Below are 24,930 nucleotides of genomic sequence, written 5' to 3'. Positions count from 1 at the left end.
AAGGGCTGGGGATGTGGCTCAAGCGGTAGCGCGCTCGCCTGGCATGCGTGCGGCCCGGGTTCGATCCTCAGCACCACATACAAACAAAGATGTTGTGTCCGCTGAAAACTAAAAAATAAATGTTAGAATTCTCTCTCTCTCTCTCAAAAATAAATAAATAAATTATTTTAATAGCTACTTAATAGTTTCTTAGTTTTACTTGTTACATTTGAAACTCAGTATTTGAATCTAATAACAATGACATAAAAGGGGAACAAACCACATGTATCACATGAAAAATACCGTTCCATTCTCATATAATCCAATATTGAATTATATCTAGTTAATTTATCAAAAATAATTGAATTATAATAGATTTTAATTATTATTTTTGAGGGCTATAATTAAAGAATCAAAGGACTAGTGTATTTATCAAAATATTCTTGAATTTTAACTTTCTGATAAATTTTCTTTAATTCAAACTCAACTTTCTTCTCCTTTATACCTTTCTTTTTAAGGTGTTATTTCTTAATATATTTATACATTTTAGGAAAATATCAAATCTGTACCTTCTTCCTCTTTTAACCAATTATACCTTTTCTGTGTTATATACCCTTCCCCCTAGTAAACTATGTAGAAATGCTGTTCAGTTACTATTATCATACAAGTCAGTGTGCAGTATCAGCAGAATTCAACTTAGATTCTTTCTATTCCCTTAGTTGCATAATGCTTGAGAACATATTAGGTGATTAATAAATGTTTTCTTAGTTCTAAAAGTCTAGCAGCAAGTTGAGTTCACTAAGTTCTTCATTATATTAGAACTAAAGGGTATGTAAGACTGTTCCAGTTAATAAACTTTTTTAAAGAACTACACCCAAGCTAAAATTTAAATAAATGCTTCTTGTTGTCTAGGTGCATTTTAGCCATTTTCTTCAAGGAATAGTTCTGACCTGTCCAAATACCAAGGAATAAAAGAGCCCAAGGAGAGCCATTACTCATACACTACCTTCTGACGCTCCAAAGACAGTTCCATAGTCAGTGTTCTACCACCCCTATAGCAAATAGAAAACAGGCTGATAAATATAAGAAGTGTCTTTCTGTTTTAAATGTGTAGAATTTCTTGGATACTAGAAATAGGAAAAAAAAACACATCATAACAACAATACTAATGAGCAAGAGTAAACTAGCAGAGAAACTGGCATTGCCCTTGGAGTATTTTTTTTATTTCTGGCAACCTGCAACATGGGGAAAGAAAATAGATTGTAGGACCTGGAATAATAGGAAGTCAGCTTGTACTCCCTCTCCTTTCCCATTAGCTAAACCAGGATTTCAACTGGGTAGTATGATTTTTAAAAAATCAATATGTAAAAGTAGCAGAATTTAAGAACTTAAAATTTATAGATGTTAGCTTTCATTCAGCTAGCTTCTTTCACCCTGGTAGGCGCAAGCCCTGAATAGGCCTTAGCTGGAGTATGAATAAGGGATAAAAAGAACAGGGAGGCGAAACAGTTCTTGTCAGAAGTAGCTTTAGTCATTAAGATCAGCAAGAACTATCTAGTAATCTTGGAAAACAGCAAGAAGTGAGTAATAATTGCTTAAGAAAAGGCTGTGATCAGTCTGGGAGACTGAAAAAGAAAATAATCTATTATATGAGATATTAGAGCCAGAGACAAGAAATATAATCACTTATATTCTATTTTGAATTTTCTAGGACACTAAGTTTGACAGTAGCAAAGGAAAACTGGTGCCCCACTTGATTTATCTGCATTAAACTCCTTAATATTAAAGAGAATCACAGCCAGTTTTTGGTTATGACTATGTATACTGAAATAGGGTAGACATTTATATTGGTGGATAGAGCAGTACAACAGCAGCAGCCACAATAGCTGTATTCCTTTATTGAGATGAATCACCTTGAGGTATCCTTCAGCAGCTCAAAGGTAAAATGATTGCATGGTGAGAGCTGTAACCTAATGAGTCTATCCTCATTTAAATGGACTGACAGGGTAGTAACTGTAGGCAGGTGAGAAGCAACTGGGGGAGGTGGGTCATTGGGAGTGTACCCTGGAAGAGTTCATTTTCCTAGTGGGCCCTTCCCACCCACTTCTCTTTGCTTCCTGGTCCCTCCATGAGCTGAGCAGCTTTCCTCTGCTGGGCGCTTTCCCCAATGATGTACTGCCTCACCTTAAGCTCAGAGCAATAGTATCAGCGTCTTTGAGCTAAGATCTCTGAAACCACAAAGCCTAAATAACTTATCCTCTGAGTTGTTCTTGTTGGGTATTTTGGTCACAGGGACAGAAAAGCTAACTTAAAACAAATATATAAATGTATGTGTCTATATTAAAATGCCCTGGTCAGATACTTAAATGATTTTGGTGCCCTCTAGTGGGAACTCTTCTCTGAGCTCTTAAAATGCCTTTTAAAAGCCAGGATGCTTTAAGAGAGACCCAAGTATAGCTGTTTGTTGAGAGTAGCAGCTAAGTATAATGCTTTGAGTTACCACCTGACCTAGGAAAAAAAAGATGTCTTTAAATTTTTTACAAACTACCCTTTGCATAAAGCAACTTAGGCCCAAGTATAGCATATCAGAATTTCCAAACACAAAAAATAACTGGCAGGTTACAGCATTAAAGCACTTTGGCCTATACATAGGCATGCTGACTTGCTCCAATAATATAGAGGTTTTTTTTTAAATAAAGTCAAATGTAAAAGTCATAAATATTAGAGGAAATAATTTCTTTCGTGTCAGAGTACTCAGGTGTTGGAGGCTTCAGTACCTCTTCTACAAGTGATTTTAGAATGAACACCTTAGTAACTCTCCCCTACTTCTTCTGTTCCCCTCCTTTCCTAGAACTACTGCCCATTTCATAACTATACTCTGACATCTCTTTTTTCTATAGCCAGACATTTTTAGGGGAAAGATATGGCTCAACAGCTTTTTAAGTTACTGGAACACCAGCTTTGGGGCAGAACTTTTCTCACATGGAGTAGTAATGTTGCTCAGCTTTACTATGTTTTATTTGCTTTTACCTTTTTATATCATTGTGTTATTTGCCCATTAACAAAACAGTATTTTGTCTTAAAAACATTATGGTCAGTATAGAATACCAGTGTAAAATAGCTACATTTACTTTCATCCTTCAGCTTTTATGGCTTTTATTATCTCCATTTCTCCTGTCATATACGAGTTTATTAGCCCATAGAATTGTAATTCATCTTTTCTTTCTGATTCATGGTTCTAATAGCAAAAAGCCATCCCCTATTTGAATCTCATGTGTCATATTGCTATTGTATTTAATAATACTGTGCTTTTTAAAAATAATCTATTTTTCAAAGACCTCACTGCCTTTCTGTTGTCATCATCCCACCCACTTTCTAATCCTAAGAGGTAACTTTCATTTGCACCTATTTCATTACACTGATTTTTTTCTAAAACATGTTTATTTACTTTATTTACTTCAGGGGCCTTAAATGATAAGAAAATAAATACAAAAATCATGGGGCTGGGGATGTAGCTCAATGGTAGAGCACTTGCCTAGCACATGTGAGACACTAGGTTTGATCCTCAGCACCATATAAAAATAAATCTGTTAGATCACTAATATGTTTTCAGAGTCTTTTATGTATAAGTGATTAAACTATGTACTATGGATAAAAAGAGCTACAACAGTTCCTTCCCTTTAGGTGCTAAAGAAAAAAAATCCATAGAAATAAATAAAGCCAATAATACAAATATAGAGAGTAAAGAACTAAATTTTTTACTTATCTTTGTTATATATGTGTGAACTAAATTCTTTATACACACACATACACAGAGACAGAGAGAGAGATACACATATTGGACAAAGATCAATTAAGAATTTAGTTGTCAGAGAAGACTTTTCGAAAGAGGTATGTTATAAACTAGGTCTTAAAAGAGTTAACATCATTAAGATGACAAAATTGGGGGCGGGTTTTCTAGTATAAGAATGACACAGGTAAAACTACATAAAACTCAGGCCGGCTGCCTGTTTCATTTAGCAAAGTCATGAGATAAGTAAATAGGCACCTCCAGGCTAATTACAGAGGGCCTTAAATGCCCATTGTAGGTATGTTAGCTTTGTGTCACTGTGACAAAATACCTGAGATAGAGAACTTAAAAGTAGAAAAGACTTAGTTTGACTCAGTTTCAGAGGTTTCAGTCCATGTTCACTTGGCCCCATCTCTTTATAGTGAGGGACCTATAGTGGGAGTTGAACATATAGCAGGGAGCATGTAGTAGAGCAAGGCTGCTCACCTCATGGCAGCCAAGAAGCAAAGAGAGAGCCCTACCCACAAACCCATTAAGCTGTGAATCCACAAATGGATTAATCCATTGATAAATTCAGAATCCTCATGGTTCTATCATTCCCTGAAGGCCCTACCTCTGAATACTGCTGAACTATGGACCAAACCTTTAGCATATGAACTTTTAGAGGACATTTAAGACCCAGCCCACAAATTTTCACCCATGACCCCTAAAGACTCATGTCCATCTCATAATGTAAAATGCACTCAGTTTATCTGCAATACATTCAGTTTATCCCCATAGTCTTAACAGCATTGTTCAAAAGTCCAAATCTTAAAATCTTCTCAGAGACTTTGGACAAACTCTTAGCTGTAAATCCTTCTAAAAATCAACAAACAAGTCACATACTTGTAACATACCATGGTGGGATAAATAGGTAAACATTATTATTCCAAAATGGACAAATAGGGGCATAGAAAGGAGGAATGGGACCATAAAATTGCAACCCAGGAGGGCAAACATTAAGTTGATTAAATTCATATCTAGCATCTGAACTCATAGTGATGTGATGTGAGGTCCAAAAGACTTGGGCAGTCCCAGCAAGACACCTGTGGTTTTGCTGGCTGCAGCCCACATAGCCACTCTCTTTGGCTGGCTCTTCTTACCGCGTGAGGCATCCTTTGGCAAGCCTTGCACGTTCTTGGCATCTCTAACTTTCTGGAGTCTCCATTATAGCTTGGGTTTCTCTCTTACAACGTCACACATCATCCTCTCAGGGTCTGCCTGCAGGGACTCTTGACACTGCCACACATTGCCTGCCTCCCAGGCTTTCCTTTTGAAATCTCAGTGGAAGCCTCAATGACCTTACAACTATTACATTCTACATGCCTACAAAACCAACACCACATGGATGAGTCCCAAGTTCTGCCACCAGCAGAAGGACTATCTTGAAACATGACTGCAGTGGCTTCTGAGAGTCTGGGCAACCGAACAAATCCCAGGGAAACCATTTCTTAGACAACCCTATGTGAGCAGTGCACTCTAGGGCTCCCTTCTCAACACAGTCTTTGGAAAGAGTTTTACATCCTTGAGCCTGTGGTGGGTGGGGTATTTCTGATTTGATTTCTCTTATCCTGTTACAAAGCATTTCTTTTTGATTACACTCATCTCTTACACAACCATATCCTCCTTGATTACAACTTTACTGGTACTTCTTTTTTGGCTGAGGTGCCAGTTTATCAGATCTTTCCATTATTTTTTTGCTCCTGATTCTCACTGTCAGTCTGGCTAAAACAGCCAGAAATATCTGTGCCATGACCTGTATGTTATGGTGCCTTGAAATTTTCTCTGCCAGATTAGTTAATCCATCACCTTTAAACTCAGCCTTACACAAAGTCTCAGGGCATGGCCAAAATGTAGACAAGGTCTTTGCCAGAAGGTAACATGAATGGCTTCTAGTCAGATTCTCAGTAGAATCCTCATTTCCCTCTGAATCCTCCTGAGCTTGGTCTTTACTCGGCATTCCTATTAGTATTCTGTCTTTGGAGCTCCCACCAGAATTAGCCCACTAACCTTTCCTTATAGCATTTTTTAATGTCTCTAGCCTACATCTCCAAACTTTTCCAAATCCCTCTCATGAGCCAATTTCAGCAGAACCACATTATCAGGTAATAGTCACAGTAACAACCCCACTTCCTGTACCAATTTTCTGTTAGTCACCTTTACATTACTGTGACAGAGTACTTGAGATAAACAACTTAAAAGGAGGGAATCATTTATTTTGGCTCATGGTTTTAGAAGTTTCAATTCATAGTCACTTGGCACCATCAATTTCTGGGTCCTTGGGAAGAGGCAGAACATCATGGCTGGGCATATGTGGTAGAGCAACACTGCTCACCTCATGGTAGCCAGGAAGCAAAGAGAGAGCTTTCAAGCCTCTCCTCCAAAATCCATTAAGCTCTGGATCTGTAAATGAATTAGTCTGTTGATTTGGTCAGAGGCCCCATAATTCATTCACCTCCTGAGGCCCCACCTGTGAACACTATTGCATCATGGACCAAGCCTTTAATGCATGAGCTTTTGGTAGACATTTAAAATCAACCCAAAAGAGTAGGCTTATGCTTATAAGAGAGAGAGAGAGAGCGAGAGAGAGAGAGAGAGAGCTACTGAACATTTTTCAATAAGGAAATTATGTCATACACATTTGTTTTAGAATGATGAATCATCTGTTATACAAGGTTGGATGAGTACCGAACCCTGTTATGACCCTCTTCTCTTCTGGCAGTCTCAACATAAATTTAAAAGGGCTTGAATCTGATAGTACAATGGAAATAGAAAGGAATAAGCCATTGTTTAGAACATTCTGTGGAAAAATTCCTCAGGACTCCTCAGTATTCCTATCCTGTATTCCAAGCACCTGATGGTCCCAGCTAGAAACTTGGGAAATCTCTCATGCCCAACACCTATCAGCTACCACATCCTTTCGTGGTAATGGGCACCTTTCTCTTCATCTCCCACTGCTAGTATCCATGTTCAGGTTCTCATTGTTTCTTGCTTAATGTTTCTGAAAAAAAGCACTTCTTATAATGTCACTATTCAAGTTAAAATTCTCTTGTGGAGTTGACTAAAGTCCTGGCTTCTTGACCTGACTTCAGAGGCCTCCAGGATTTGATCCTACCTGCATATATCCCTTTCTCTTACCATCTCTGTGCTTACTGTTGCCCATCACATACCAGGCATTTGTACCTATTTTCCTCCTTACCACAATGCCCTTCCTTTCTACTTCACTTTCCGGGGAATCTCACTGGCCTCCTCTGTCCTTCCATAGTACCCTGTTCAGATTACTTCTGTTATGGCTGGTCTTCATAGTTTAATTTTATTGATAACTAAACATTATACTGGAACTTCCTTACAGAGCATAACACTGTGTCTTATTTTCTTGTTTCCCCTACATCCTCATGACCAGCTACAATATTTGGCCCATAGTTAGTATTCAATAAATTATTAATGAAGAATAAGAAATTCTTCTTATTCTTTCTTTCCAAGAAAATTGGAAACTAATTGGTTATAAAGAATAGGAAAAGAAATAAGTTCTTAATGACTTCAAAGTGTCAAACCCAGACAACTAAGATACCACCATTTTTACAAAAATAAATGTAGGTTGCTGAATAACCATCATGATGATGCCTCTAAGTGGCTCAACAGTAGAGCGCTTACCTAGCACATGTGAGGCTCTAGGTTTGTTCCTCAGCACCACATAGAAATGAATAAGTAAAATAAAGGATTGTGTCTAACTACAACTAAAAAACACATAAATATTAAAAAAAAAAAAACAGATGCCCAGGATAAGGACTGACTTTGAGAGAAAGATTTTTAAAGTTGGTTTTCAGTATTTCAGCTTTGCTATCAGAATATAGTCCCCAATTGGAAACATCTAGCAAATAGTTGGAGATAAGAATTCTTGGAACTGAGAAGAATTAATAGAACACTCATTATTTTAAGCCTGTTCCTTCAGAGTCTAATTTCAAAAGCCACCTATCAGGTTAGCCTTGAAGGTCTGTCAACCTGGGTACTTTATGCCTTGTGTAATGCATAGTTGTCCATCTGAGGTATCACACCCTCCTTGCTATGGCCAGCTTAGAAGTTCTGGTTCCAAATGTTCTGCACTGAACTGAATGGATATTCTCCCCCAGTGTATTTTAATAATACATATTTTGTCTGCACTAGTTCAGTTGACTCTTTGATCTCAGTCTCAGAAGCATTCTATTAGAATAATATACCATTTTGTTATTGAGCTTTTAAGATATTCCTTTAACAAAATCAAAAGCATGGAATTCATTGAAAAGCAAGGACTTGTTCTGGGGGTATCATAGTGGTAGAGTACTTGCTTATCAATCACAAGGCCTTGGGTCCAGTTCCAAGCCCCCAAAAAAGAAAAGAGTGCTCGATTCTTAATCTAAGTGGCCTTCAGATCAGACTGAAATGACCAGTCATGTTGTAGTCATGGTTCAGAGTAGCAGATCTTCCTAAGCAGTTGTTTCTTTTGTAGGTTGCTGAATAACCATCATGATGATGCCTCTAAGTTTATCTGTCTTCTAGCAAAACCCAGCTGCAGCTCTCTAGAACAGGAGGATTTCTTCCCTTTACTTCAGGTAATTTATATTTCCTTTCAAAAATGGGTTCTATTTTCTGGAGTTTCTGAGGTTTTAAAAAAAAAAAAATTGCAACTGTAATACTTGTCAGTTAAGCTATACAAATCTATAAGTAAGTTTTCTTGAAAAGTGATTTTTGCACTTGTTTTAGCAGTAAAATCTCTTTGTTAAACAAAGTCTAAAACAAAGCTCATAGCATAAAACAGATAAAAGAGGGCTACAGTCTCAATGAAGCAGGAGAAAGGGGCCATTCAGCAAACTACCCACCTCTATCCACAGAAATTACCTTCTGAAACTGTAGAATTCATTTATATAACATGGAAAATGCTGACATCAAACATAGTTAAAAACCTGGTAGGAAACAAGGAATGGTTGTGGAGTAACCAGAACCAATGTCATGAACCACAGGATTTCCAATCAGTGTGGTTTGACTCTTTGATTTAAGCATAATTCTAAAATGGTTGGTTTTTTGATTTTTCAACCCAATTTATGTGAAATGAAAAATTATAGTATAAAGGAGGGAGAGAATAAACTAGAATCAAACTCCCTAAGATCTTCCAAATGGACTCTAAGTGTTATTAGAAGTAAGAAAAGCTACGTAAAAAAGAAAAAATATGCAAAACCTGTAAGAGCACTCCTCTTACAGGTTTTCCCTTATTTCAAATTACTCCTGTAGGAGCAATTTGAAATAAGAGAAAAAGTCCCCAGTCTTATTATCAGATTTCAGCCAAGATCAATAATTTATATTATTATCATAAACTATTTTTTTTACTCATCGAGAAAATTCACTTTATGGAGCAACTTTCGCTGATGGAATCAAATAAGTGAAACAGTAGTTGATTTCTCATTTTTCCTTTTCTGTTTATGAAACTTTAATACACAGAAGACACTTTAATAAACTTTAACACATATCACCTTATGTATTATATATTCATATTATTATTCATGTGGAAAAGATGTCTCAAATGTAATTAATCTCAGATCTATAAGAAGATTTTCTGTTATCATTTGATTTTCTGTTATCATTTGAAAGGCATAGAAATACATTGACTTGGTTATGGTTTTTTAAAATTTATAATCATAGCTATTTTATATTTTATGGAAATATATATACATAAAATACCTAAAGTTAACCATTAGGCTGATTTCTAATAGCATATGCATGGATTTTTATTTACAGTAACAATTGTTCATGTTTAAAAGATGAAGTTTGGTTCTGATTTTATGTCCAGTTCCTTCAAATTTATTTTAATTTGCAGGGTGGGCTTTATTACCCTTAGACTCATCTGCTGTATGATTTTGCTCCCCCCGCAAAAAAAAAAAAAAAAAAACTCATGAGCTGAGCACAATGGTGCCATGCCTGTAATCCCAGCAGCTTGGGAGGCTGAGGCAAGAGGATCACAAGTTCAAAGCCAGTCTCAGCAACTTACAGAGACTCTAAGCAATTTAGTGAGACCCTGTCTTAAATGAAAAATTAAAAAACAGGCTGTTTATGTGGCTCAGTGTTTAGTACCCTTGGCTTCAGTCCCTGTTACAACAACAATAACAAAAAAAAATACACATGAGAATGAGAATTCTTAATAGGTTTTTTATTTAATCAGTATCATTATACCTAAAAGCCAACACTACACATTCCTGTGGAATCTCAGATATTTAGTATTTGAACAACATTGCTAATAAAATTTCAGGTTTTATTTGTTCTCTATTCATTTCCCCTCCTTACCCTCTAGATTCATTCCTTTTTTTCATGAGATACATTTTATTTTATTTCTTATTTATTCTTTTTAGACATGACAGTAGAGAATATTTTTTAATATTTTTTAGTTGTAGAATGACACAATACCTTTATTTTATGTGGTGCTGAGTATTGAATCTAGCCTCACATGCACCAGGCAAGCACTCTACCACTGAGCTACAACCCTAGCTCCAGTAGAGAGAATTTTGATTCATCATACATACATGGAGTATAACTTCCCATTCTTTTGGTTATACATAATGTGGAGTTACACAGGTTGTGCTTCCTGTGTTCCTACAAACATACGAAAGTTACGTCCAATTCATTCTACTATATTTTCTATTCCAATTCCCCCTTGTTTACCTTCATTTCCTTTTGTCTAATACAGAGTACTTTTATTCTTCCCTACACCTCCCAAATTATTGTGAGTTAGCATTCACATATCCCAAATTATTGTGAGTTAGCATTCACATATCAGAGGGAAATTCTTCCTTTGGTTTTTTGGGATTGTCTTATTTCACTTGCTTAGCGTGACAGTCTCTAGTTCCACCCATTTACTAGCAAATACCATAATTTCATTCTTCTTTATGGCTGAGTAATATTCCATTGTGTGTGTGTGTGTGTGTGTGTGTGTGTGTGTGTACACCCACACACACACACCCACCACATTTTCTTTATCCATTTATCTGTTGAAGCACACTTATATTGGTTCCATATCTTGGCTATTGTGAATTGAGCTGCTATAAACATTGATGTGGCTGCATCACTGTAGTATGCTGATTTTAAGCCCATTTGGTATATACTAAGGAGGGGGATAACTGGGTCAAATGGTGGTTCCATTCCAAGTTTTCTAAGGAATCTCCATATTGCTTTCCAGAGGGGTTGCACCAATTTGCAGTCCTAACAGCAATGTACGAGTGTACCTTTTCCTCCACATCCTCACCAACATTTATTGTTACTTGTATTCTTGATAATTGCCATTCTGACTGCAGTGAGATGAAATTGCAGTTTAGTTTTAATTTGTATTTCTCTAACTACTAGAGATGTTGAACATTTTTTTCATGTATTTGTTCACCAATTGAGTTTCTTCTTTTGTGAAGTGCCTATTCACTTCCTTTGCCCATTTATTGATGGGTTTTGTTGTTGTTGTTTTGTTGTTTTTGTTGTTGTTTTTGTGTTGAGGTTTTTGAGTTCTTTGTTTATTCTGGAGATTAATGCTCTATCTGAGGTGCAGGTGGCAAATATTTATCTCCCATTCTGTAGGATCTTTATTTATGTTCTTGATGTTTCTTTGCTGTGAAAAATCTTTTTAGTTTGATACCATCCCATTTATTGATTCTTGATTTTACTTTTTGTACTTTAGGAGTCTTGTTGAGGAATTCAGTTCCTAATATCCAGCATGATGAAGAGTTGGGCCTATGTTTTCTTCTAGTAGGCACAGGGTCTCTGGTCTAATGCCTAGGTCCTTGATCTACTTTGAGTTGAATTTTGTGCAGGGTGAGAGATAGGGATTTAATTTCATTTGGCTACATATGGATTTTTGGTATATTTATGGCACCTTTGTATTTATGTGGGTTTGTCTCTGTGTCTCCTATTCTGTACCATTGGTCTTCATGTCTGTTTTGGTGCCAATACCATGCCATTTTTGTTACTGTTAGCTCTGTAGTATAATTTACAGTCTGGTATCATGATGCCTCCTACTTCACTTTTCTCACTAAGGATGGCTTTGGCTATTCTTGTTTTTCCAAATTAATTTCATGATTGCTTTTTCTGTTTCTATGAAGAATGTCATTGGAATTTTAATGGAAATTGCATTAAATCTGTATAGCATTTTTGGTAGTATGCCCATTTTGACAATATTAATTCTGCCCTTCCAAGAACATGGGAAATGTTTTCATCTTCTAAGGTCTTCTTCAATTTCTTTCTTTATAGTGTTCTGTAGTTTTCATTGTAGAGGTCTTTCACCCTTTTGTTAGATTGAGTCCCAGAATTTTTTTTTTTTTTTGAAACTATTGTGAATGGGATAGTTTTTCTAATTTCTCTTTCAGTTGATTCATCACTGATGTATAGGAACACAGTTGATTTATGGGTTTAATTTTATATCCTGCTACTTTGCTGAATTCATTTATGGGTTCTAGTAGTTTTCTGGTGAAGTTTTTTGGATCTTCTAAATATAGAATCATGTCGTCAGAAAATAAGAATAGTTTGAGTTTGTCTTTTCCTGTTTGTATCCCTTTGCTTTTTTATTTCTTTCATCTATCTGATTGCTCTGGCTAGAGTTTCTAGGACTGTGTTGAATGGAAGTGGTGAAAGAGGGCATCCTTGTCTTGTTTCCCTTTTTAGAGGGAATGCTTTCAATTTTTCTCCATTTAGAATGATATTGGCCTTGGGTTTAGAATATATAGCTTTTACAATGTTGAGGTATATTCCTACTATCCCTAGTTTTTTTCTAGATTCATTCTTAACTCTGCTTTCACCTGTGCAAACTGCATCTTTGGGGCTTTTTCTGATTAGCTTTGGTTGGGTCTGGCCAATAAGAAATGCTGCTAGCAAATGGAAGGGGAGAGGGGAGAAGTTGACATTTCTTCCCACTCTTTTATTCAGCACAGTAACTCTATCCCTCTATAATACAGCTTCTATTCCACAACCTCTTCTCCATGGTTCTGTTTCCTCTAATGTCCCATAACTCCATTCCTAACCCTTATACTTTAGCCCAAGGGATAATAACAGCATCCTCCTCTGGCTAGTTTCTGTATGTCTTTCCATTTCCTTATTTGCTCCTTAACCCTAATAAAACCTAATAATTATTCCAGTGTCTTAGACAAACAAGAACAAACCAAACTGTAAATTAGGAGAAGGAAGTAAATAATAAAGAAGAAAGCAAAAATGAATAAACAGAGACTAAAAGAACAAAACAAAGGATCAGTGAAACTAAGAGTTGTTTTTTTGGAAAAATAAAATTGACAAACCTTTAACTAAACTAGTGAAAAGAAAGAGAAGTTCCAAATAAATAAAATTAGAGATGAAAAAGGAGACATTACAGCAGTTACCACTAAAATTCAAAGGATCATTAGGGAATATTGGGAAAAACTATATGCCAGTAAACGGGAAAATCTAAAAGCAATGGACAAACTTATGGGCACATATGACTAACTGAAAATGAACCATCTAAAATAAAATATCTAAAAGATGAATAACTAGTAATGAGATTGAAGCAGTAATAAAAAGTCTCCCAACAAAGAAAAGGCAAAGACTGGATAGAGTCATTGCTGAATTGGCCAGACTTTTAAAGAAGAACCAAAAACAGTGCTCTCAGACTATTTTATAAAAGAGAAAGGGAAGGAACCATTCCAAACTCATTCTACAAAACCAATATTATCCTGCTCTCAGAACTTGGCAGGACACAACAAAAGAAGAAAACTGTAGAACAAAATCCCTGATGAACATAGAAGTAAAAATCCTCACCAAAATACTGGCAAATAGAATTCAGTAGCACATTAAAGAGATCATACACTATGATCAAGTTGGTTTTATTCCAGGGATGCAAGAATGGTTTAACAAATCAATAAACATAATATAGAACATAAATAGAATCAAGGATAAAAATCACATGATCATCTCAATAGATGTAGAAAAAGCCTTTCATAAAAAGTCAACATTCCATTATGATAAAAGCCCTGAATAAGTTAAGTATAAAATAATCATACCTTGACATAATAAAAGATATATATGACATACACATATCTGCCATGACCAGCACAGCCAAACGAACAGGTTCTGGCAAGGGGTGATGAGCAATTGGAAGAAATAAAGAGTCATACACACAGATCTTGAAGATAAAACAGCTGGGGTCAGGTGGAGCACTGTTCTCTGATGGAGAAGCAGGTCTAAAGAATTACACCAGCAATCTTTATTATATATGTGTCTAAAACAGATTAAAGACTGCAAGCATTATTCTTTATATTCATGAAAGTTACAGAGTTAGCAACAGCATGCAACTGTTTCCTCAGTTACATTCTACATTTGCAATGTGCAATGTTAGGAGCATTGTGCAGCTCTCAAGAAAGTCCATTGTTTAAAGTCACTAATTTGCGGGCAGATTCAGGAGCAGCAGAACTGTTGAAACATTGTGGTTATCTTAGCAAGGAAGTTCCTTCATTCCCAGGAGCTGCCATGCCTGAGAATAAGGTCGAAGCCAATAAGACTCTAGCATGGAGGACATCTCCATAGCAACCAGGCATCCTATGCCTTTGCACAGAAACTTTCCCAGTCACCAAATATGCCACAGCCGTGAAGTCATCAGGGACCCCAATCTCAGACTCCCAGTCACTGTCACCACTCTCCACACATAGCCAACATCATATTGCATGGGGAACATCTGAAAATATTTTCTCTAAGATTAAGGAATAAGACATGGGTGTCTACTCTCAGCACTCTTATTCAATATAATACTAGAAATTCTAGGAAGAGCAATCAGGCAAGAGAAAGAAATAAAAAGTCATATAAGCAGAAAAAGAGGAAGTCTTTAAATTATCACTGTTTGCAGATGATGTGGTTCTATATACGCATAAATGTAAAGTCAGGCAATGGCGGCAACCAAAAGGAGGCAGATTTAAAAAGGCTTTATTGAGATTCCACTCCCAGGCAGAACTCTATCAGACCCACAGAGCAGATAAGAAGAGGGTCTGAGGAGTAACCAGTGGGGACTCAATCGGACTGGAATTTCATGGGGCTTACAGCAGGAAGGGAAGTGCTGTGGACAGGAAAAGGGGTTTTTAGAGTCCTTTGTCCCACTGGAATTGGTCGGAGGAACTGGCTGAGATCCAGGATTGACCAGGAGACCCCTGTTGATTGACAAGCATTTCCATTGGTGCCTGATTGATGTTTCTTTCGCGCACGCAGGCTGCTTGGTGCTTTGTTCCTAAGTCACTGCCACCGACCTGACAATAATATCCTAAATATGCCATCAAAAGACTCTCAGAACTGATAAACAAGTCCAATAAAGTAGCAGAGTACAAAATCAACTACTAAAATCAACAGCTTTTCTATATCCTAATAATGAACTCACTGGAAACAACATCAGGAAAGTAATCCCATTCACAGTAGCCCACCACCCCCATGTACACACACATAAAGAGATCCCTAGGAATAACCCAGGTAAGAATGTAAAAGACCTCTACAATGAAACACTGAAGAAAGAAATAGAAGAAGACTCTAGAAAGTGAAAAGACCTCTCATGTTCTTGGACTGGGAAAATTAACATTGTTAAAATGGCCATAGTGCTAAAAGTAGCCTACAGATTCAGTGCTGTCACCATCAAAATGCCAATGAAATTCTTCACAGAGATAGAAAAAAATAATTCTAAAATTTCTGTGGAAACACAAATAACCAAAACAATCCTGAGCAAAAATAGTAGTGCTAGAAGCATCATAAGATCTGATTTTAGAACATGTTACGGAACCTTAATAACAAAAACAATACTTATAGAGCAGTGGAACAGAATAGAGGACCCAGATATAAATCTACACAGCTTTAGCCATCTGATTCTAGACAATGGTGCCAAAAGTTCAACAAATTGTGCTGGAAAAACTGGATATTCAAATGTAAAAGACTGAAACTAGACCCCTGTCTCTTACTCTGTACAAAAAAAATCAACCAAATAAATCAAAGACCTTAATATAAGACCTGAAAATTTGAAACTACTCAAAGAAAACATAGCGTCCTACAAGATATTGGGACAGGCAGTCATTTCCTGGGTGACTCCAGTGGTTATCTTAGCAAGGAAATTCCTTCATTCTCAGGAGCTGCCATGCCCAGGAAATAAAACAAGACTTGACAAATGAGATTACCTGAAATTAAGAAACTTCTGCACAGCAAAGAAAACAACCAGAAGAGTGAAAAGACAACCTACAGAATGAAAGAAAATCTTTGCCGGCTCTTCACCTGCCAAAGAATTAATATCTAGAATACATTTTAAAAACTTAAAGGGCTGAGGTTATGGCTCAGTGGCAGAGCACTTGCCTCAAACATGAGGGCACTGGGTTCAATCCTCAGCACCACATAAACAAACAAAAATAGAGATACTAAAAAAAAAAAAAAAAAACTCAAAGAAAAGTAAATCCAGTCAATAAATGGGAAAAGGAGCTGAGCAATTTTCTAAAAAAATTATATATATATATACATATATACACCCACACACATACTTCAAGAAAGAGGAAGTGTAAATGGTCAATAAATATGAAAAGCAATTCCATCTCTTCCCAGTCAGAATGACTGTTATAAAAACAACAACAGGGGCTGGGGTTGTCGCTCAGTGGTAGAGCATGTACCTTGCATGTGTGAGGCACTGGGTTCAATCCTCAGCACCACATAAAAATAAATAAAGATATTATGTCCATCTACAACTAAAAATATATATATATTTAAAACAACAACGACGACAAATGCTTGCAGGGGTGTGGAGGAAAAAGAATAATCCTTTTACACTGTTGGTGGGAATCCTTAGTATACCCACTATGGAAAACAGTATGGAGATTCCTTTAAAAACTAAAAATAGAACTTCTATATGGTGTAGCTGTACCTCACTGAGTATACATCCAAAGGAACTGATGTCAGCATACAGAAGAAACACTTGCATACCCGTATTCACTTTGACACTGTTCACAATAGCCAAGACATGGAAACAGCCTAGATACCCATCAAGAGATGGATAAATAAAGGCTGGGGTTGTAGCTCAGTGGTAGAGTGCTTGCCTAGTATATGTGAGGTACTGGGTTTGATCCTCAGCACCACATGAAATAAATAAAGGAATTAAAAAAGAGAGAGATGGATGAATAAAGAAAACATGGCACAGCAGAGGCTTATTCAGCCACAAAGAATGAAATCTTGCCATTTGCAGGTAAGGCAAGATTGGATGGAACCGGAAGGCAGCATGTTAAGTGAAATAAACCAATCAAAAAGATAAATAGAGGATATATGTATTCAAAATCATGAGAGACAAGGAAAGGACCTGTCACAGATTGGAAGAGACCAATGAGACATAAAAACTAAATGCAGCTAGGCACAGTGGTGCATTTAGTACCATCTGTAATCCCAGCTACTCCAAAGGCTGAGGCAAGAGTGTCACAAGTTTAAGGCCAGCCTCAGCAATTTAGCAAGACCCTGTCAAAATAAAAAGGGTTTTCGGATGTAGCCTTTGGTAGAACACCCTGGGTTCAGTTCTCAGTATAGAAAAAAAGAAATGAATGCACTGTAGAATACTGGAACAGAAAAAAAAATAGTGAAATTTGAATAAGGTTTATAGTTTATTATTGTATCATCATTCATTTCTGGTTTCAGTCATTAAACTATGGTTTGTGAGTTGTTATAGGAAATTAGAAGAAGGGCCTAGGAAATTTCTCCATAATATTTTTTGCAACTTACTTGTGAGTCCAAAATTGTTTCTAGATTTAAAAACAAACAAAAAAGAAATTATAAGATTCCCTGGTTCTAGACTATATTGGTAGATACATATACCTAACTGCTCTGAAGAAACAAAGAGATACAAAGCTAATGTTTGTCCATTGATGACTAGCCAATAAATAGATTATATCTATGTTGCCCTTATAGTTGCCTCTGGTTTTTAACAATAATTATCTCTAATAGATTCTCTAGGATAAAGTACTTTCAATTTCTAATTAGAAAATAGAAACAGTATTCAGTGTATTCATTATTATAATAATTGTTAGTGATAACAAGATAACAAATTTTAAAATAAACAAAATTCTAAATTACGAACAGATTTGTCCACATTTCTCTTTTAATAAAAATTGATGGACATTAGCTGGCTTACATATTTAACATAGATTTTATTTTATTTTTTTAAAAAGAGAGAGAGAGAGAGAATTTTAATATTTATTTATTTTTTTTAGTTCTCGGCGGACACAAAATCTTTGTTTATATGTGGTGCTGAGGATCGAACCCGGCCCACACGCATGCCAGGCGAGCGCGCTATCCCCAGCCCCATTAACATAGATTTTAACTGCATGGGTTTTTTTGTTTATTTGTTTGTTTTCAAAAATTTCTCATGCCTCTAGATAAAGAAAGATAACCATTCTCATTGGCTTCTGTCATCCTTTTTGTGTAAATATTACTTAACAACCCCTATCAAAATCTGTCAGATGAATTTCCTTGACATTTCCTTTCTTTTCTTTTTTGATACTGTGAATTGAACTCAGGGGGACTCAACCACTGAGCCACATCCCCAGCCCTATTTTGTATTTTATTTAGAGAAGCAACTCACTATGTTGCTTAGCACCTCACCATTGCTGAGACTGGCTTTGAACTCCTATCTCAGCCTCTCGAGCTGCTGGGATTACAAGCGTGTACCACTGCGCCCAACTATCCTTGACATTTTTTGATGTGTTAGAATTATGGTGTATACCTCTAATACATTTGATTCACAAATCACCAAATATAGTTAAATTAAAATTTTAACTTACATTTAAGTACACTATACTATGTATACTTAATGTAAGTATACATAGTGTACTTAAGTATGTATACAGTGTTAAGTATGCTTACAATAAAATTTAGACTTCAGGTATTAATTAAATTTTAAGTGCATTATTCAGTATTCTAAAATGGCAAATTTGCTTAACTTGTAACTTATTCTACAGGAAGTAAAAAATTCCACAGGGTTTTTTTCAATATAGATTTATTAATTTAGTTTCGGATCTTTTTCAGGATGTAGTGGATACACACCCTGGCCTTACGTTCCTGAAAGATGCTCCAGAATTCCACTCTCGCTATATCACCACGGTAGGTTGACTCTTTTTTAAATTTTATTTTATTTATTCTAATCAGTTACATATGACAGCAGAATGCAATTCAATTAATATTACACAAATAGAGCACAATTTTTCTTGTCTCTGGTTGAACACAAAAGTAGAGTCACACCATTCGTATTTTCATACATGTACTTAGGGTATTGATGTCCGTCTCATTCCACTATCTTTCTACCCCCATGCCCCCTTCGTTCCCCTCCCTCCTCTTTGCCCTATATAAAGTTCCTCCATTCCTCCCATGCTCTCCCCTCCAGGTCCATTATGAATCAGTAGCCTTATATCAAAGAAGACATTCAGCATTTGTTTTTTGGGGATTGGCTTACTTCACTTTGCATCATATTCTCCAAAACCATCATTTACCTGCAAATGCCATAATTTTATTCTCTTTTAATGCTGAATAATATTCCACATTTTCTTTATCCATTCATCTACTGAAAAGTATCTAGGTTGGATCCATAATTTAGCTATTGTGAATTGTGCTGCTGTAAACATTGATGTGGCTGTGTTCCTGTAGTATGCTGTTTTTAAGGGTTGATCTCTATTTTATCTTAATGTGTTAAGTCCCAAGTTTTCAATTCTGCATATATTTTAATGAAAGTGATACAAGTATGTTAAAATAGGTTGGAAATCATAATCTAGAGCTTATTATACAACTTATTATCATTAATGTCATTAATAATACTAATGAATATTATGACTGATCATCACCTGTTTTCCCAAAAGAGTAGAATTCTAAAAACATTTATTTCAAAGTTATCAGAAGTGGTATATTTATTGCTCAATTTAAGGTTTTTAGGCATTCCTTAAATGGAATGATAGGACATAATAGGTTAATATTAAAGCACTTTTTTTATCACTGTATAGTATCCAGGTTTTCAGATCATTATCCAGAAGGTAACATGGGTTATAATGATTATTTTGAGTGGAAGGAAAATAGTATAAATTCAAAGTAATAATTTCTTCATTTGTATCCATTTCCCTTCTTATATGTGTTCAGTGCTTAAAAGAGGACTCTTAGGGCTGGGGTTGTGTCTCAGCGGTAGAGTGCTTGCCTTGCACACATGAGGCACTGGGTTCGATCCTCAGCACCATAAAAATAAATAAATAATATAAAGATATTGTGTTCATCTACAACTAAAAAAAAATTTTTTAAAGAAGACTCTTAATATAAACAAAATTAAGTAGTATATTCATTCTGCTTTTATGATATATACCTTTGCTGTATCATGAATATTAATATCCTTTTGATCTTTAGAATTTTCAAATAATACTGAAAATAATTTTCAACAGTTCTAGAAAGAGACGTGTCCCTAGTACTTCAAAGGTAGAACTAGAAAAATAATGAGAAATAGTTTAGTGTAAACAGAAAATAAATCATCTATGAATCTAAAGTAATGTAATCACAGTCCATTTTGTGAGGGGCTCTCACTCCCTGTCTCTCAGGCACAGCTTCAGTCCCAGGACAGCCAGTTCCTACATTCCTGCCCTAACTCCAAGATCATCTCTGGGGCATCCCATACATTCAGGACAGGCATGACTCACATTCTCTGATAAACTCAAGTGAGATGCCCCTTGCCTCTAGCTCAGATCCTTCAGCTGAATGGGGTAGTCTCTTCTGAGGAGGACCCAGTCATTATTCTACTGCTTTTCTTGTTGTTGTTTTTTTTTTAACTCCTCTTGTAGGGACTTCTTTCTTTGCTCTTCCACTAGCTCTCTCTTATCACCGTAAAATTTTGTAAGATTTTTGTGAGCCAGAAGGTGTCACTGTCATCTAAGACTATCTCACAAGCTATTTTTGCTCATTAACCACAACACTAAACTAAATTACCTCCAACATGGTCACCTTGGCCCAGCCACTCTCATTTTTCACTTGGATTTCTTCTAATTGGTCTTTCCATTCTACTCTTACTGCCCCGTAGTCTAGTTTCCCCATAGAAAATAGAGTTATCCTTTAAAAATGTAAGTTAGATCATGTCACTCTTCTGCTCAAACCCTCCAGTGGTTTCCCATCTCACTCAGATCAAAGCTACAGTCCTTGCCAACCCTCTGTAACCCACCCCACCCCCACTCATACCTTTACAGCCCTTCTCTCTGATCTCATCTTCTGCCTACCTCCCCTTTGCTGTTCCTGAGCAGACCAAGCCCACTTTTGCCTCAGATGCTTTCCACTGTCCTCTGCCTGGAATGCTCTTCTGCCAATTGCCACTTACATCAGTCCTCCCTCACTTTATCCAGATACCTGCTCGTGTATTCTGTCATCACTCTTTGCCTTCTTGACGCATATTTTCACTCTGCTTCCTCCCCCACACTCTGTGTTCCTTTCTCCTGCTTTATTTTTCTTCTTTACTCTTAACTGATATTTAAATTGTACTCTATTTATTGTTCATCTCCTTCTATATAATACAAATTCCTTGAGAGCAAGAGCTTTGTCTTTATTTTTCACTCCTCTCTGCCCAGTACTTAGAATAGTGCCTGACACATAATAGACACACATTATATTTATTGAGTGAATAAGTGAAATTATTCTTGCTTAAGAATTCTGCATTAGCTCTACCAGCAATCCTAAAGGAAATTATTGGGTTCTTGTTGTTGGCTCTTCTGTAAACTCTGGGCACATTAACAGCATAATTTAGAAACATAGGAGTTGAGAAAGATCTAAGAAATAATAAAGTACAACCTTCAGCTAATTCAGAAAATACTCTTTAAAGAGGAACCTTTTATTGGAATCATTCTTAGAGAGATGTTAATAAACAGAAAAGTAACACAGATAAGTTCTCTTTTTCTGTTTTCTTGTTTGATATTTTCTGAATTATTTGGACCTATAATTGTCTGTGGTCATCTAGCAAGTAGTCCTAAGAAGACTTATGACTTTTAAAATGAAAAGCCATGAAGTCATTTTGTTCATGTATAATTTACATTTTCATGAATTCTGTCATGTTAATGATCATTGAACAAAAAAAAACCCATACTGGTCAATTAATAGAATACATTAATTATCTCTGCTGTCATATTTTTCATGGTATTTGCACATTATTGTTTATATTTGTTAAATTTACAATTTGTTGTATTATTCTGCTTTATCCCCAATTCACAAAAGTGAATCCATTACTCAGAAGTAGTCATTAACCAAGAAATACTTGTGATGAAACATAATAATATAGCAAATCAAAACAGCATTACAGGGCTGGGGATGTGACTCAATCTATATGTACTAAGACAAGTGATTGCTCTTGTAATAATCTCATATTACCCCCCAAAAAAAGAAAAGTGAAACTAAAAGGTGTAACAATGAACAACTGGAAATAAAATTTTATTGCACTTGTTCTCCCTAGTGCCTTTTGTATTATGAAACCTGGTGAAATAATAACATGAAATCATTGAAACTTTTGTATTATTTCATAGTACAATGAGTTTTTCTAGAACAAATGTCAAATAAGGCCTTCCAGTATGAAATTCATTGATGATGTCATTAGGCACAAAAGTACCCTACTAAGGCATTGTCTTCTATCCTGCTTATATATCAAAAACAGGTATTACACTGTTTCTAAGAAACTTATAAAGATCAGCCTCAGAATTAATTACAAATAGCTCCAAAGAGCAAAATCATTTTATCATATGACCCTGTTGAATATCATATAATCTCAGTGGCATATAAGGTAGAACCATAATACCCAGGCTGAGCATCATTAATCCAAACTCTGAAATGCTCCAAATCTGAAATTGTTTGCGCATTAGCACTCAAAAAGTCTTGGATTTAGGCTGGGCACAGTGACACACCACAGGCCTGAGTCAGGTGTGTCACAAAGGTCAAGGCTAGCCTGAGATCCTGTTTCAAAATTTTAAAATTTTAAAGAGATGGGGATGTAGGTCAGTGATAGAGTGCTTGCCTAGCATGAATGAAGCTCTGGGTTCAATTCCCAGTACTGCACACATGTGTGCGTGTGCACACACGCACACACACACTCATTCATTCTCATATTTTCTTTCTCTCTTTCTCTCTCTCTCTCTCTCTCTCTCTCTCTCTCTCTCTCTCTCTCTCTCTCTCTCTCAGATTTTGGAGCATTTCAGATTAGGGATATTCAACCAATAAAGTGTATGCACATGTTCCAACATCCCAAACATTCTGAAACCTGAAATATCTCTAGTGTTATCACTTGGATAAGGGAATCAGCCTTTATTCTGTATTATGTATACATGCTAGTGTTCTTCAATTACATCACTTTACACTTGAAAGAAACCACTGACACAAAGCATGACTCAAAAATTAGCTTGTAGGTGGGATGTTGGACAACTCTTAATTCTTTAAAAACCTTTACCACAGCTGGGTTCGGTGGTGCACACCTGTAATCCCAGCAGCTCAGGAGGCTGGATCACAAGTTCAAAGCTAGCCTCAACAAAATCTAGGCACTAAGCAACTCAGTAAGACCCTGTCTCTAAATAAAATACAAAATAGGGTTAGGAATATGGATCAGTGGTAGAGTGCCCCTGTGTTCAATCCCCATTACCCTCCTTCCCCCACAAGTAAAAAACTTTACTATAGGGCTGGGGTTGTGGCTCAGTGGTAGAGTGCTTGCCTAGCATATGTGAGGCACTGAATATAAATAAAGGTTCATCAACAACTAAAAAAAAAATATTAAAAAAAAACCCTTTACTATAGGAAAAGACTTTCGGTTTGTTTAGGTAATTATTTTGTCAGCTGTTCTTAGTCTGAAAAGACTAAATAAGTGATTGCATTAGACTAAATAAGTGATTATTTAGACTAAGAAGTGATTGCATCTACTGGGGAATGACATTGGCCGAATTACATTTTTGTACTGTGTGCCTATACGAATATGTAACAACAAATCCCAACATTATGTGCAACTATAGTGCAGAAATAAAAATATGGAAAAAATAAATGCACCAAAAGTCAGTCCACATTCCTTCTTTACTTCACAAAAGAGTTAACAATTGAGGGGCTGGGGCTGTGGCTTAGTGGTAGAGTGCTCACCTAGCACGCATAAGGGACCACATAAAGAAAAAATAAAGATATTATGTCCACCTACAACTAAAACATAAATGTTAAAAAAAAGAGTTAACAAATAAGAAATAAGCCTCTTGATATTGAATGAAAATGAAATTTAGAAATACCAGCAAATTGTAGCCCTTGAGTTTGCAGTTTTGCATCCTGTACAAAGATTACCAGTGGAATGAAAGACTCCACTTATGCTAACCTTTGAGGGAATGGTGCTTACATGAGTTTTTTAAATAATCAATGAGATTTAAAATATTTCTTTATGACACTGGTGATGTCAGTAAAGATGTTTCTGTAATTTGCTCAGATGGTGTCTTAGTGGTGTGTTCAGTATCGATTGGCCCAACTTCATCACTTTAGGCTGAAATGCCAGCTTTTTAATTGTTGAAGACAAGGTATTGATATTTCCTAAGAAATCTAAGTTGTTTGGTGATGACTGCTCATCACTGAGAGCTTATTAACTCCCCTTGAAAATTTGGCTCTTGACACCAAAAGCAATCACTTTTATTAGATACATTTTTAAATTATTTACTTATTTTTCATTTATTTGGTACTGGGGACTGAACCCAGAGTTACTCTACTACTGAGCTATACCCTCAGCCCTTTATTTTGTATTTTGAGACAGGATCTCCCTAAGTTGCCCAGGCTGGTCTCCAACTTGTTATCCTCCTATTTAAGTTTCCTGAGTAGCTGAGATTACAGGCATGAGCCACCATGCCTGGCCCAGGTACATTTTTTAAATTGTCCAAATTTTACAAAGACATACTTTTCAGAGTCTGGATGTATAATCCATCCATCACTGCTTGCTAAGTGGAAGACCCAGGCTTCTAGCATTTGAGTGTGTTGATCTGCACTCAAGTCATCTACAGTGAGGAAGTCTTTATAATTTCTGTACCCGCATTTAATCTACTTTCAAAAGCCATATGGCAGATCCACCAAACACTTCTATTCCTGGTGGT

General features: G+C 36.2%; 1 protein-coding gene across 4 annotated transcripts in view; it reads left to right on the top strand.

Annotated features, from left to right (window-relative positions):
* Positions 1-24,930, top strand: part of Ppp2r3a (protein phosphatase 2 regulatory subunit B''alpha) — a 168,524-nt gene that overhangs the window by 88,825 nt on the left and 54,769 nt on the right. For all 4 annotated transcript variants that reach the window (XM_027934026.3, XM_071615635.1, XM_071615636.1 and 1 more), the window contains 2 exons: positions 8,295-8,397; positions 18,857-18,931. In XM_027934026.3, coding sequence (XP_027789827.1) covers positions 8,295-8,397; positions 18,857-18,931 — 178 coding nt within the window. The remainder of the gene's footprint in view (positions 1-8,294; positions 8,398-18,856; positions 18,932-24,930) is intronic.

Source organism: Marmota flaviventris, chromosome 8 (assembly GCF_047511675.1).
Source record: "Marmota flaviventris isolate mMarFla1 chromosome 8, mMarFla1.hap1, whole genome shotgun sequence".
Classification (NCBI taxonomy): Eukaryota; Metazoa; Chordata; class Mammalia; order Rodentia; family Sciuridae; genus Marmota; species Marmota flaviventris.
Note: the sequence above shows the minus strand (reverse complement) of the source record. Positions and strands in the feature narration are given on the sequence as shown.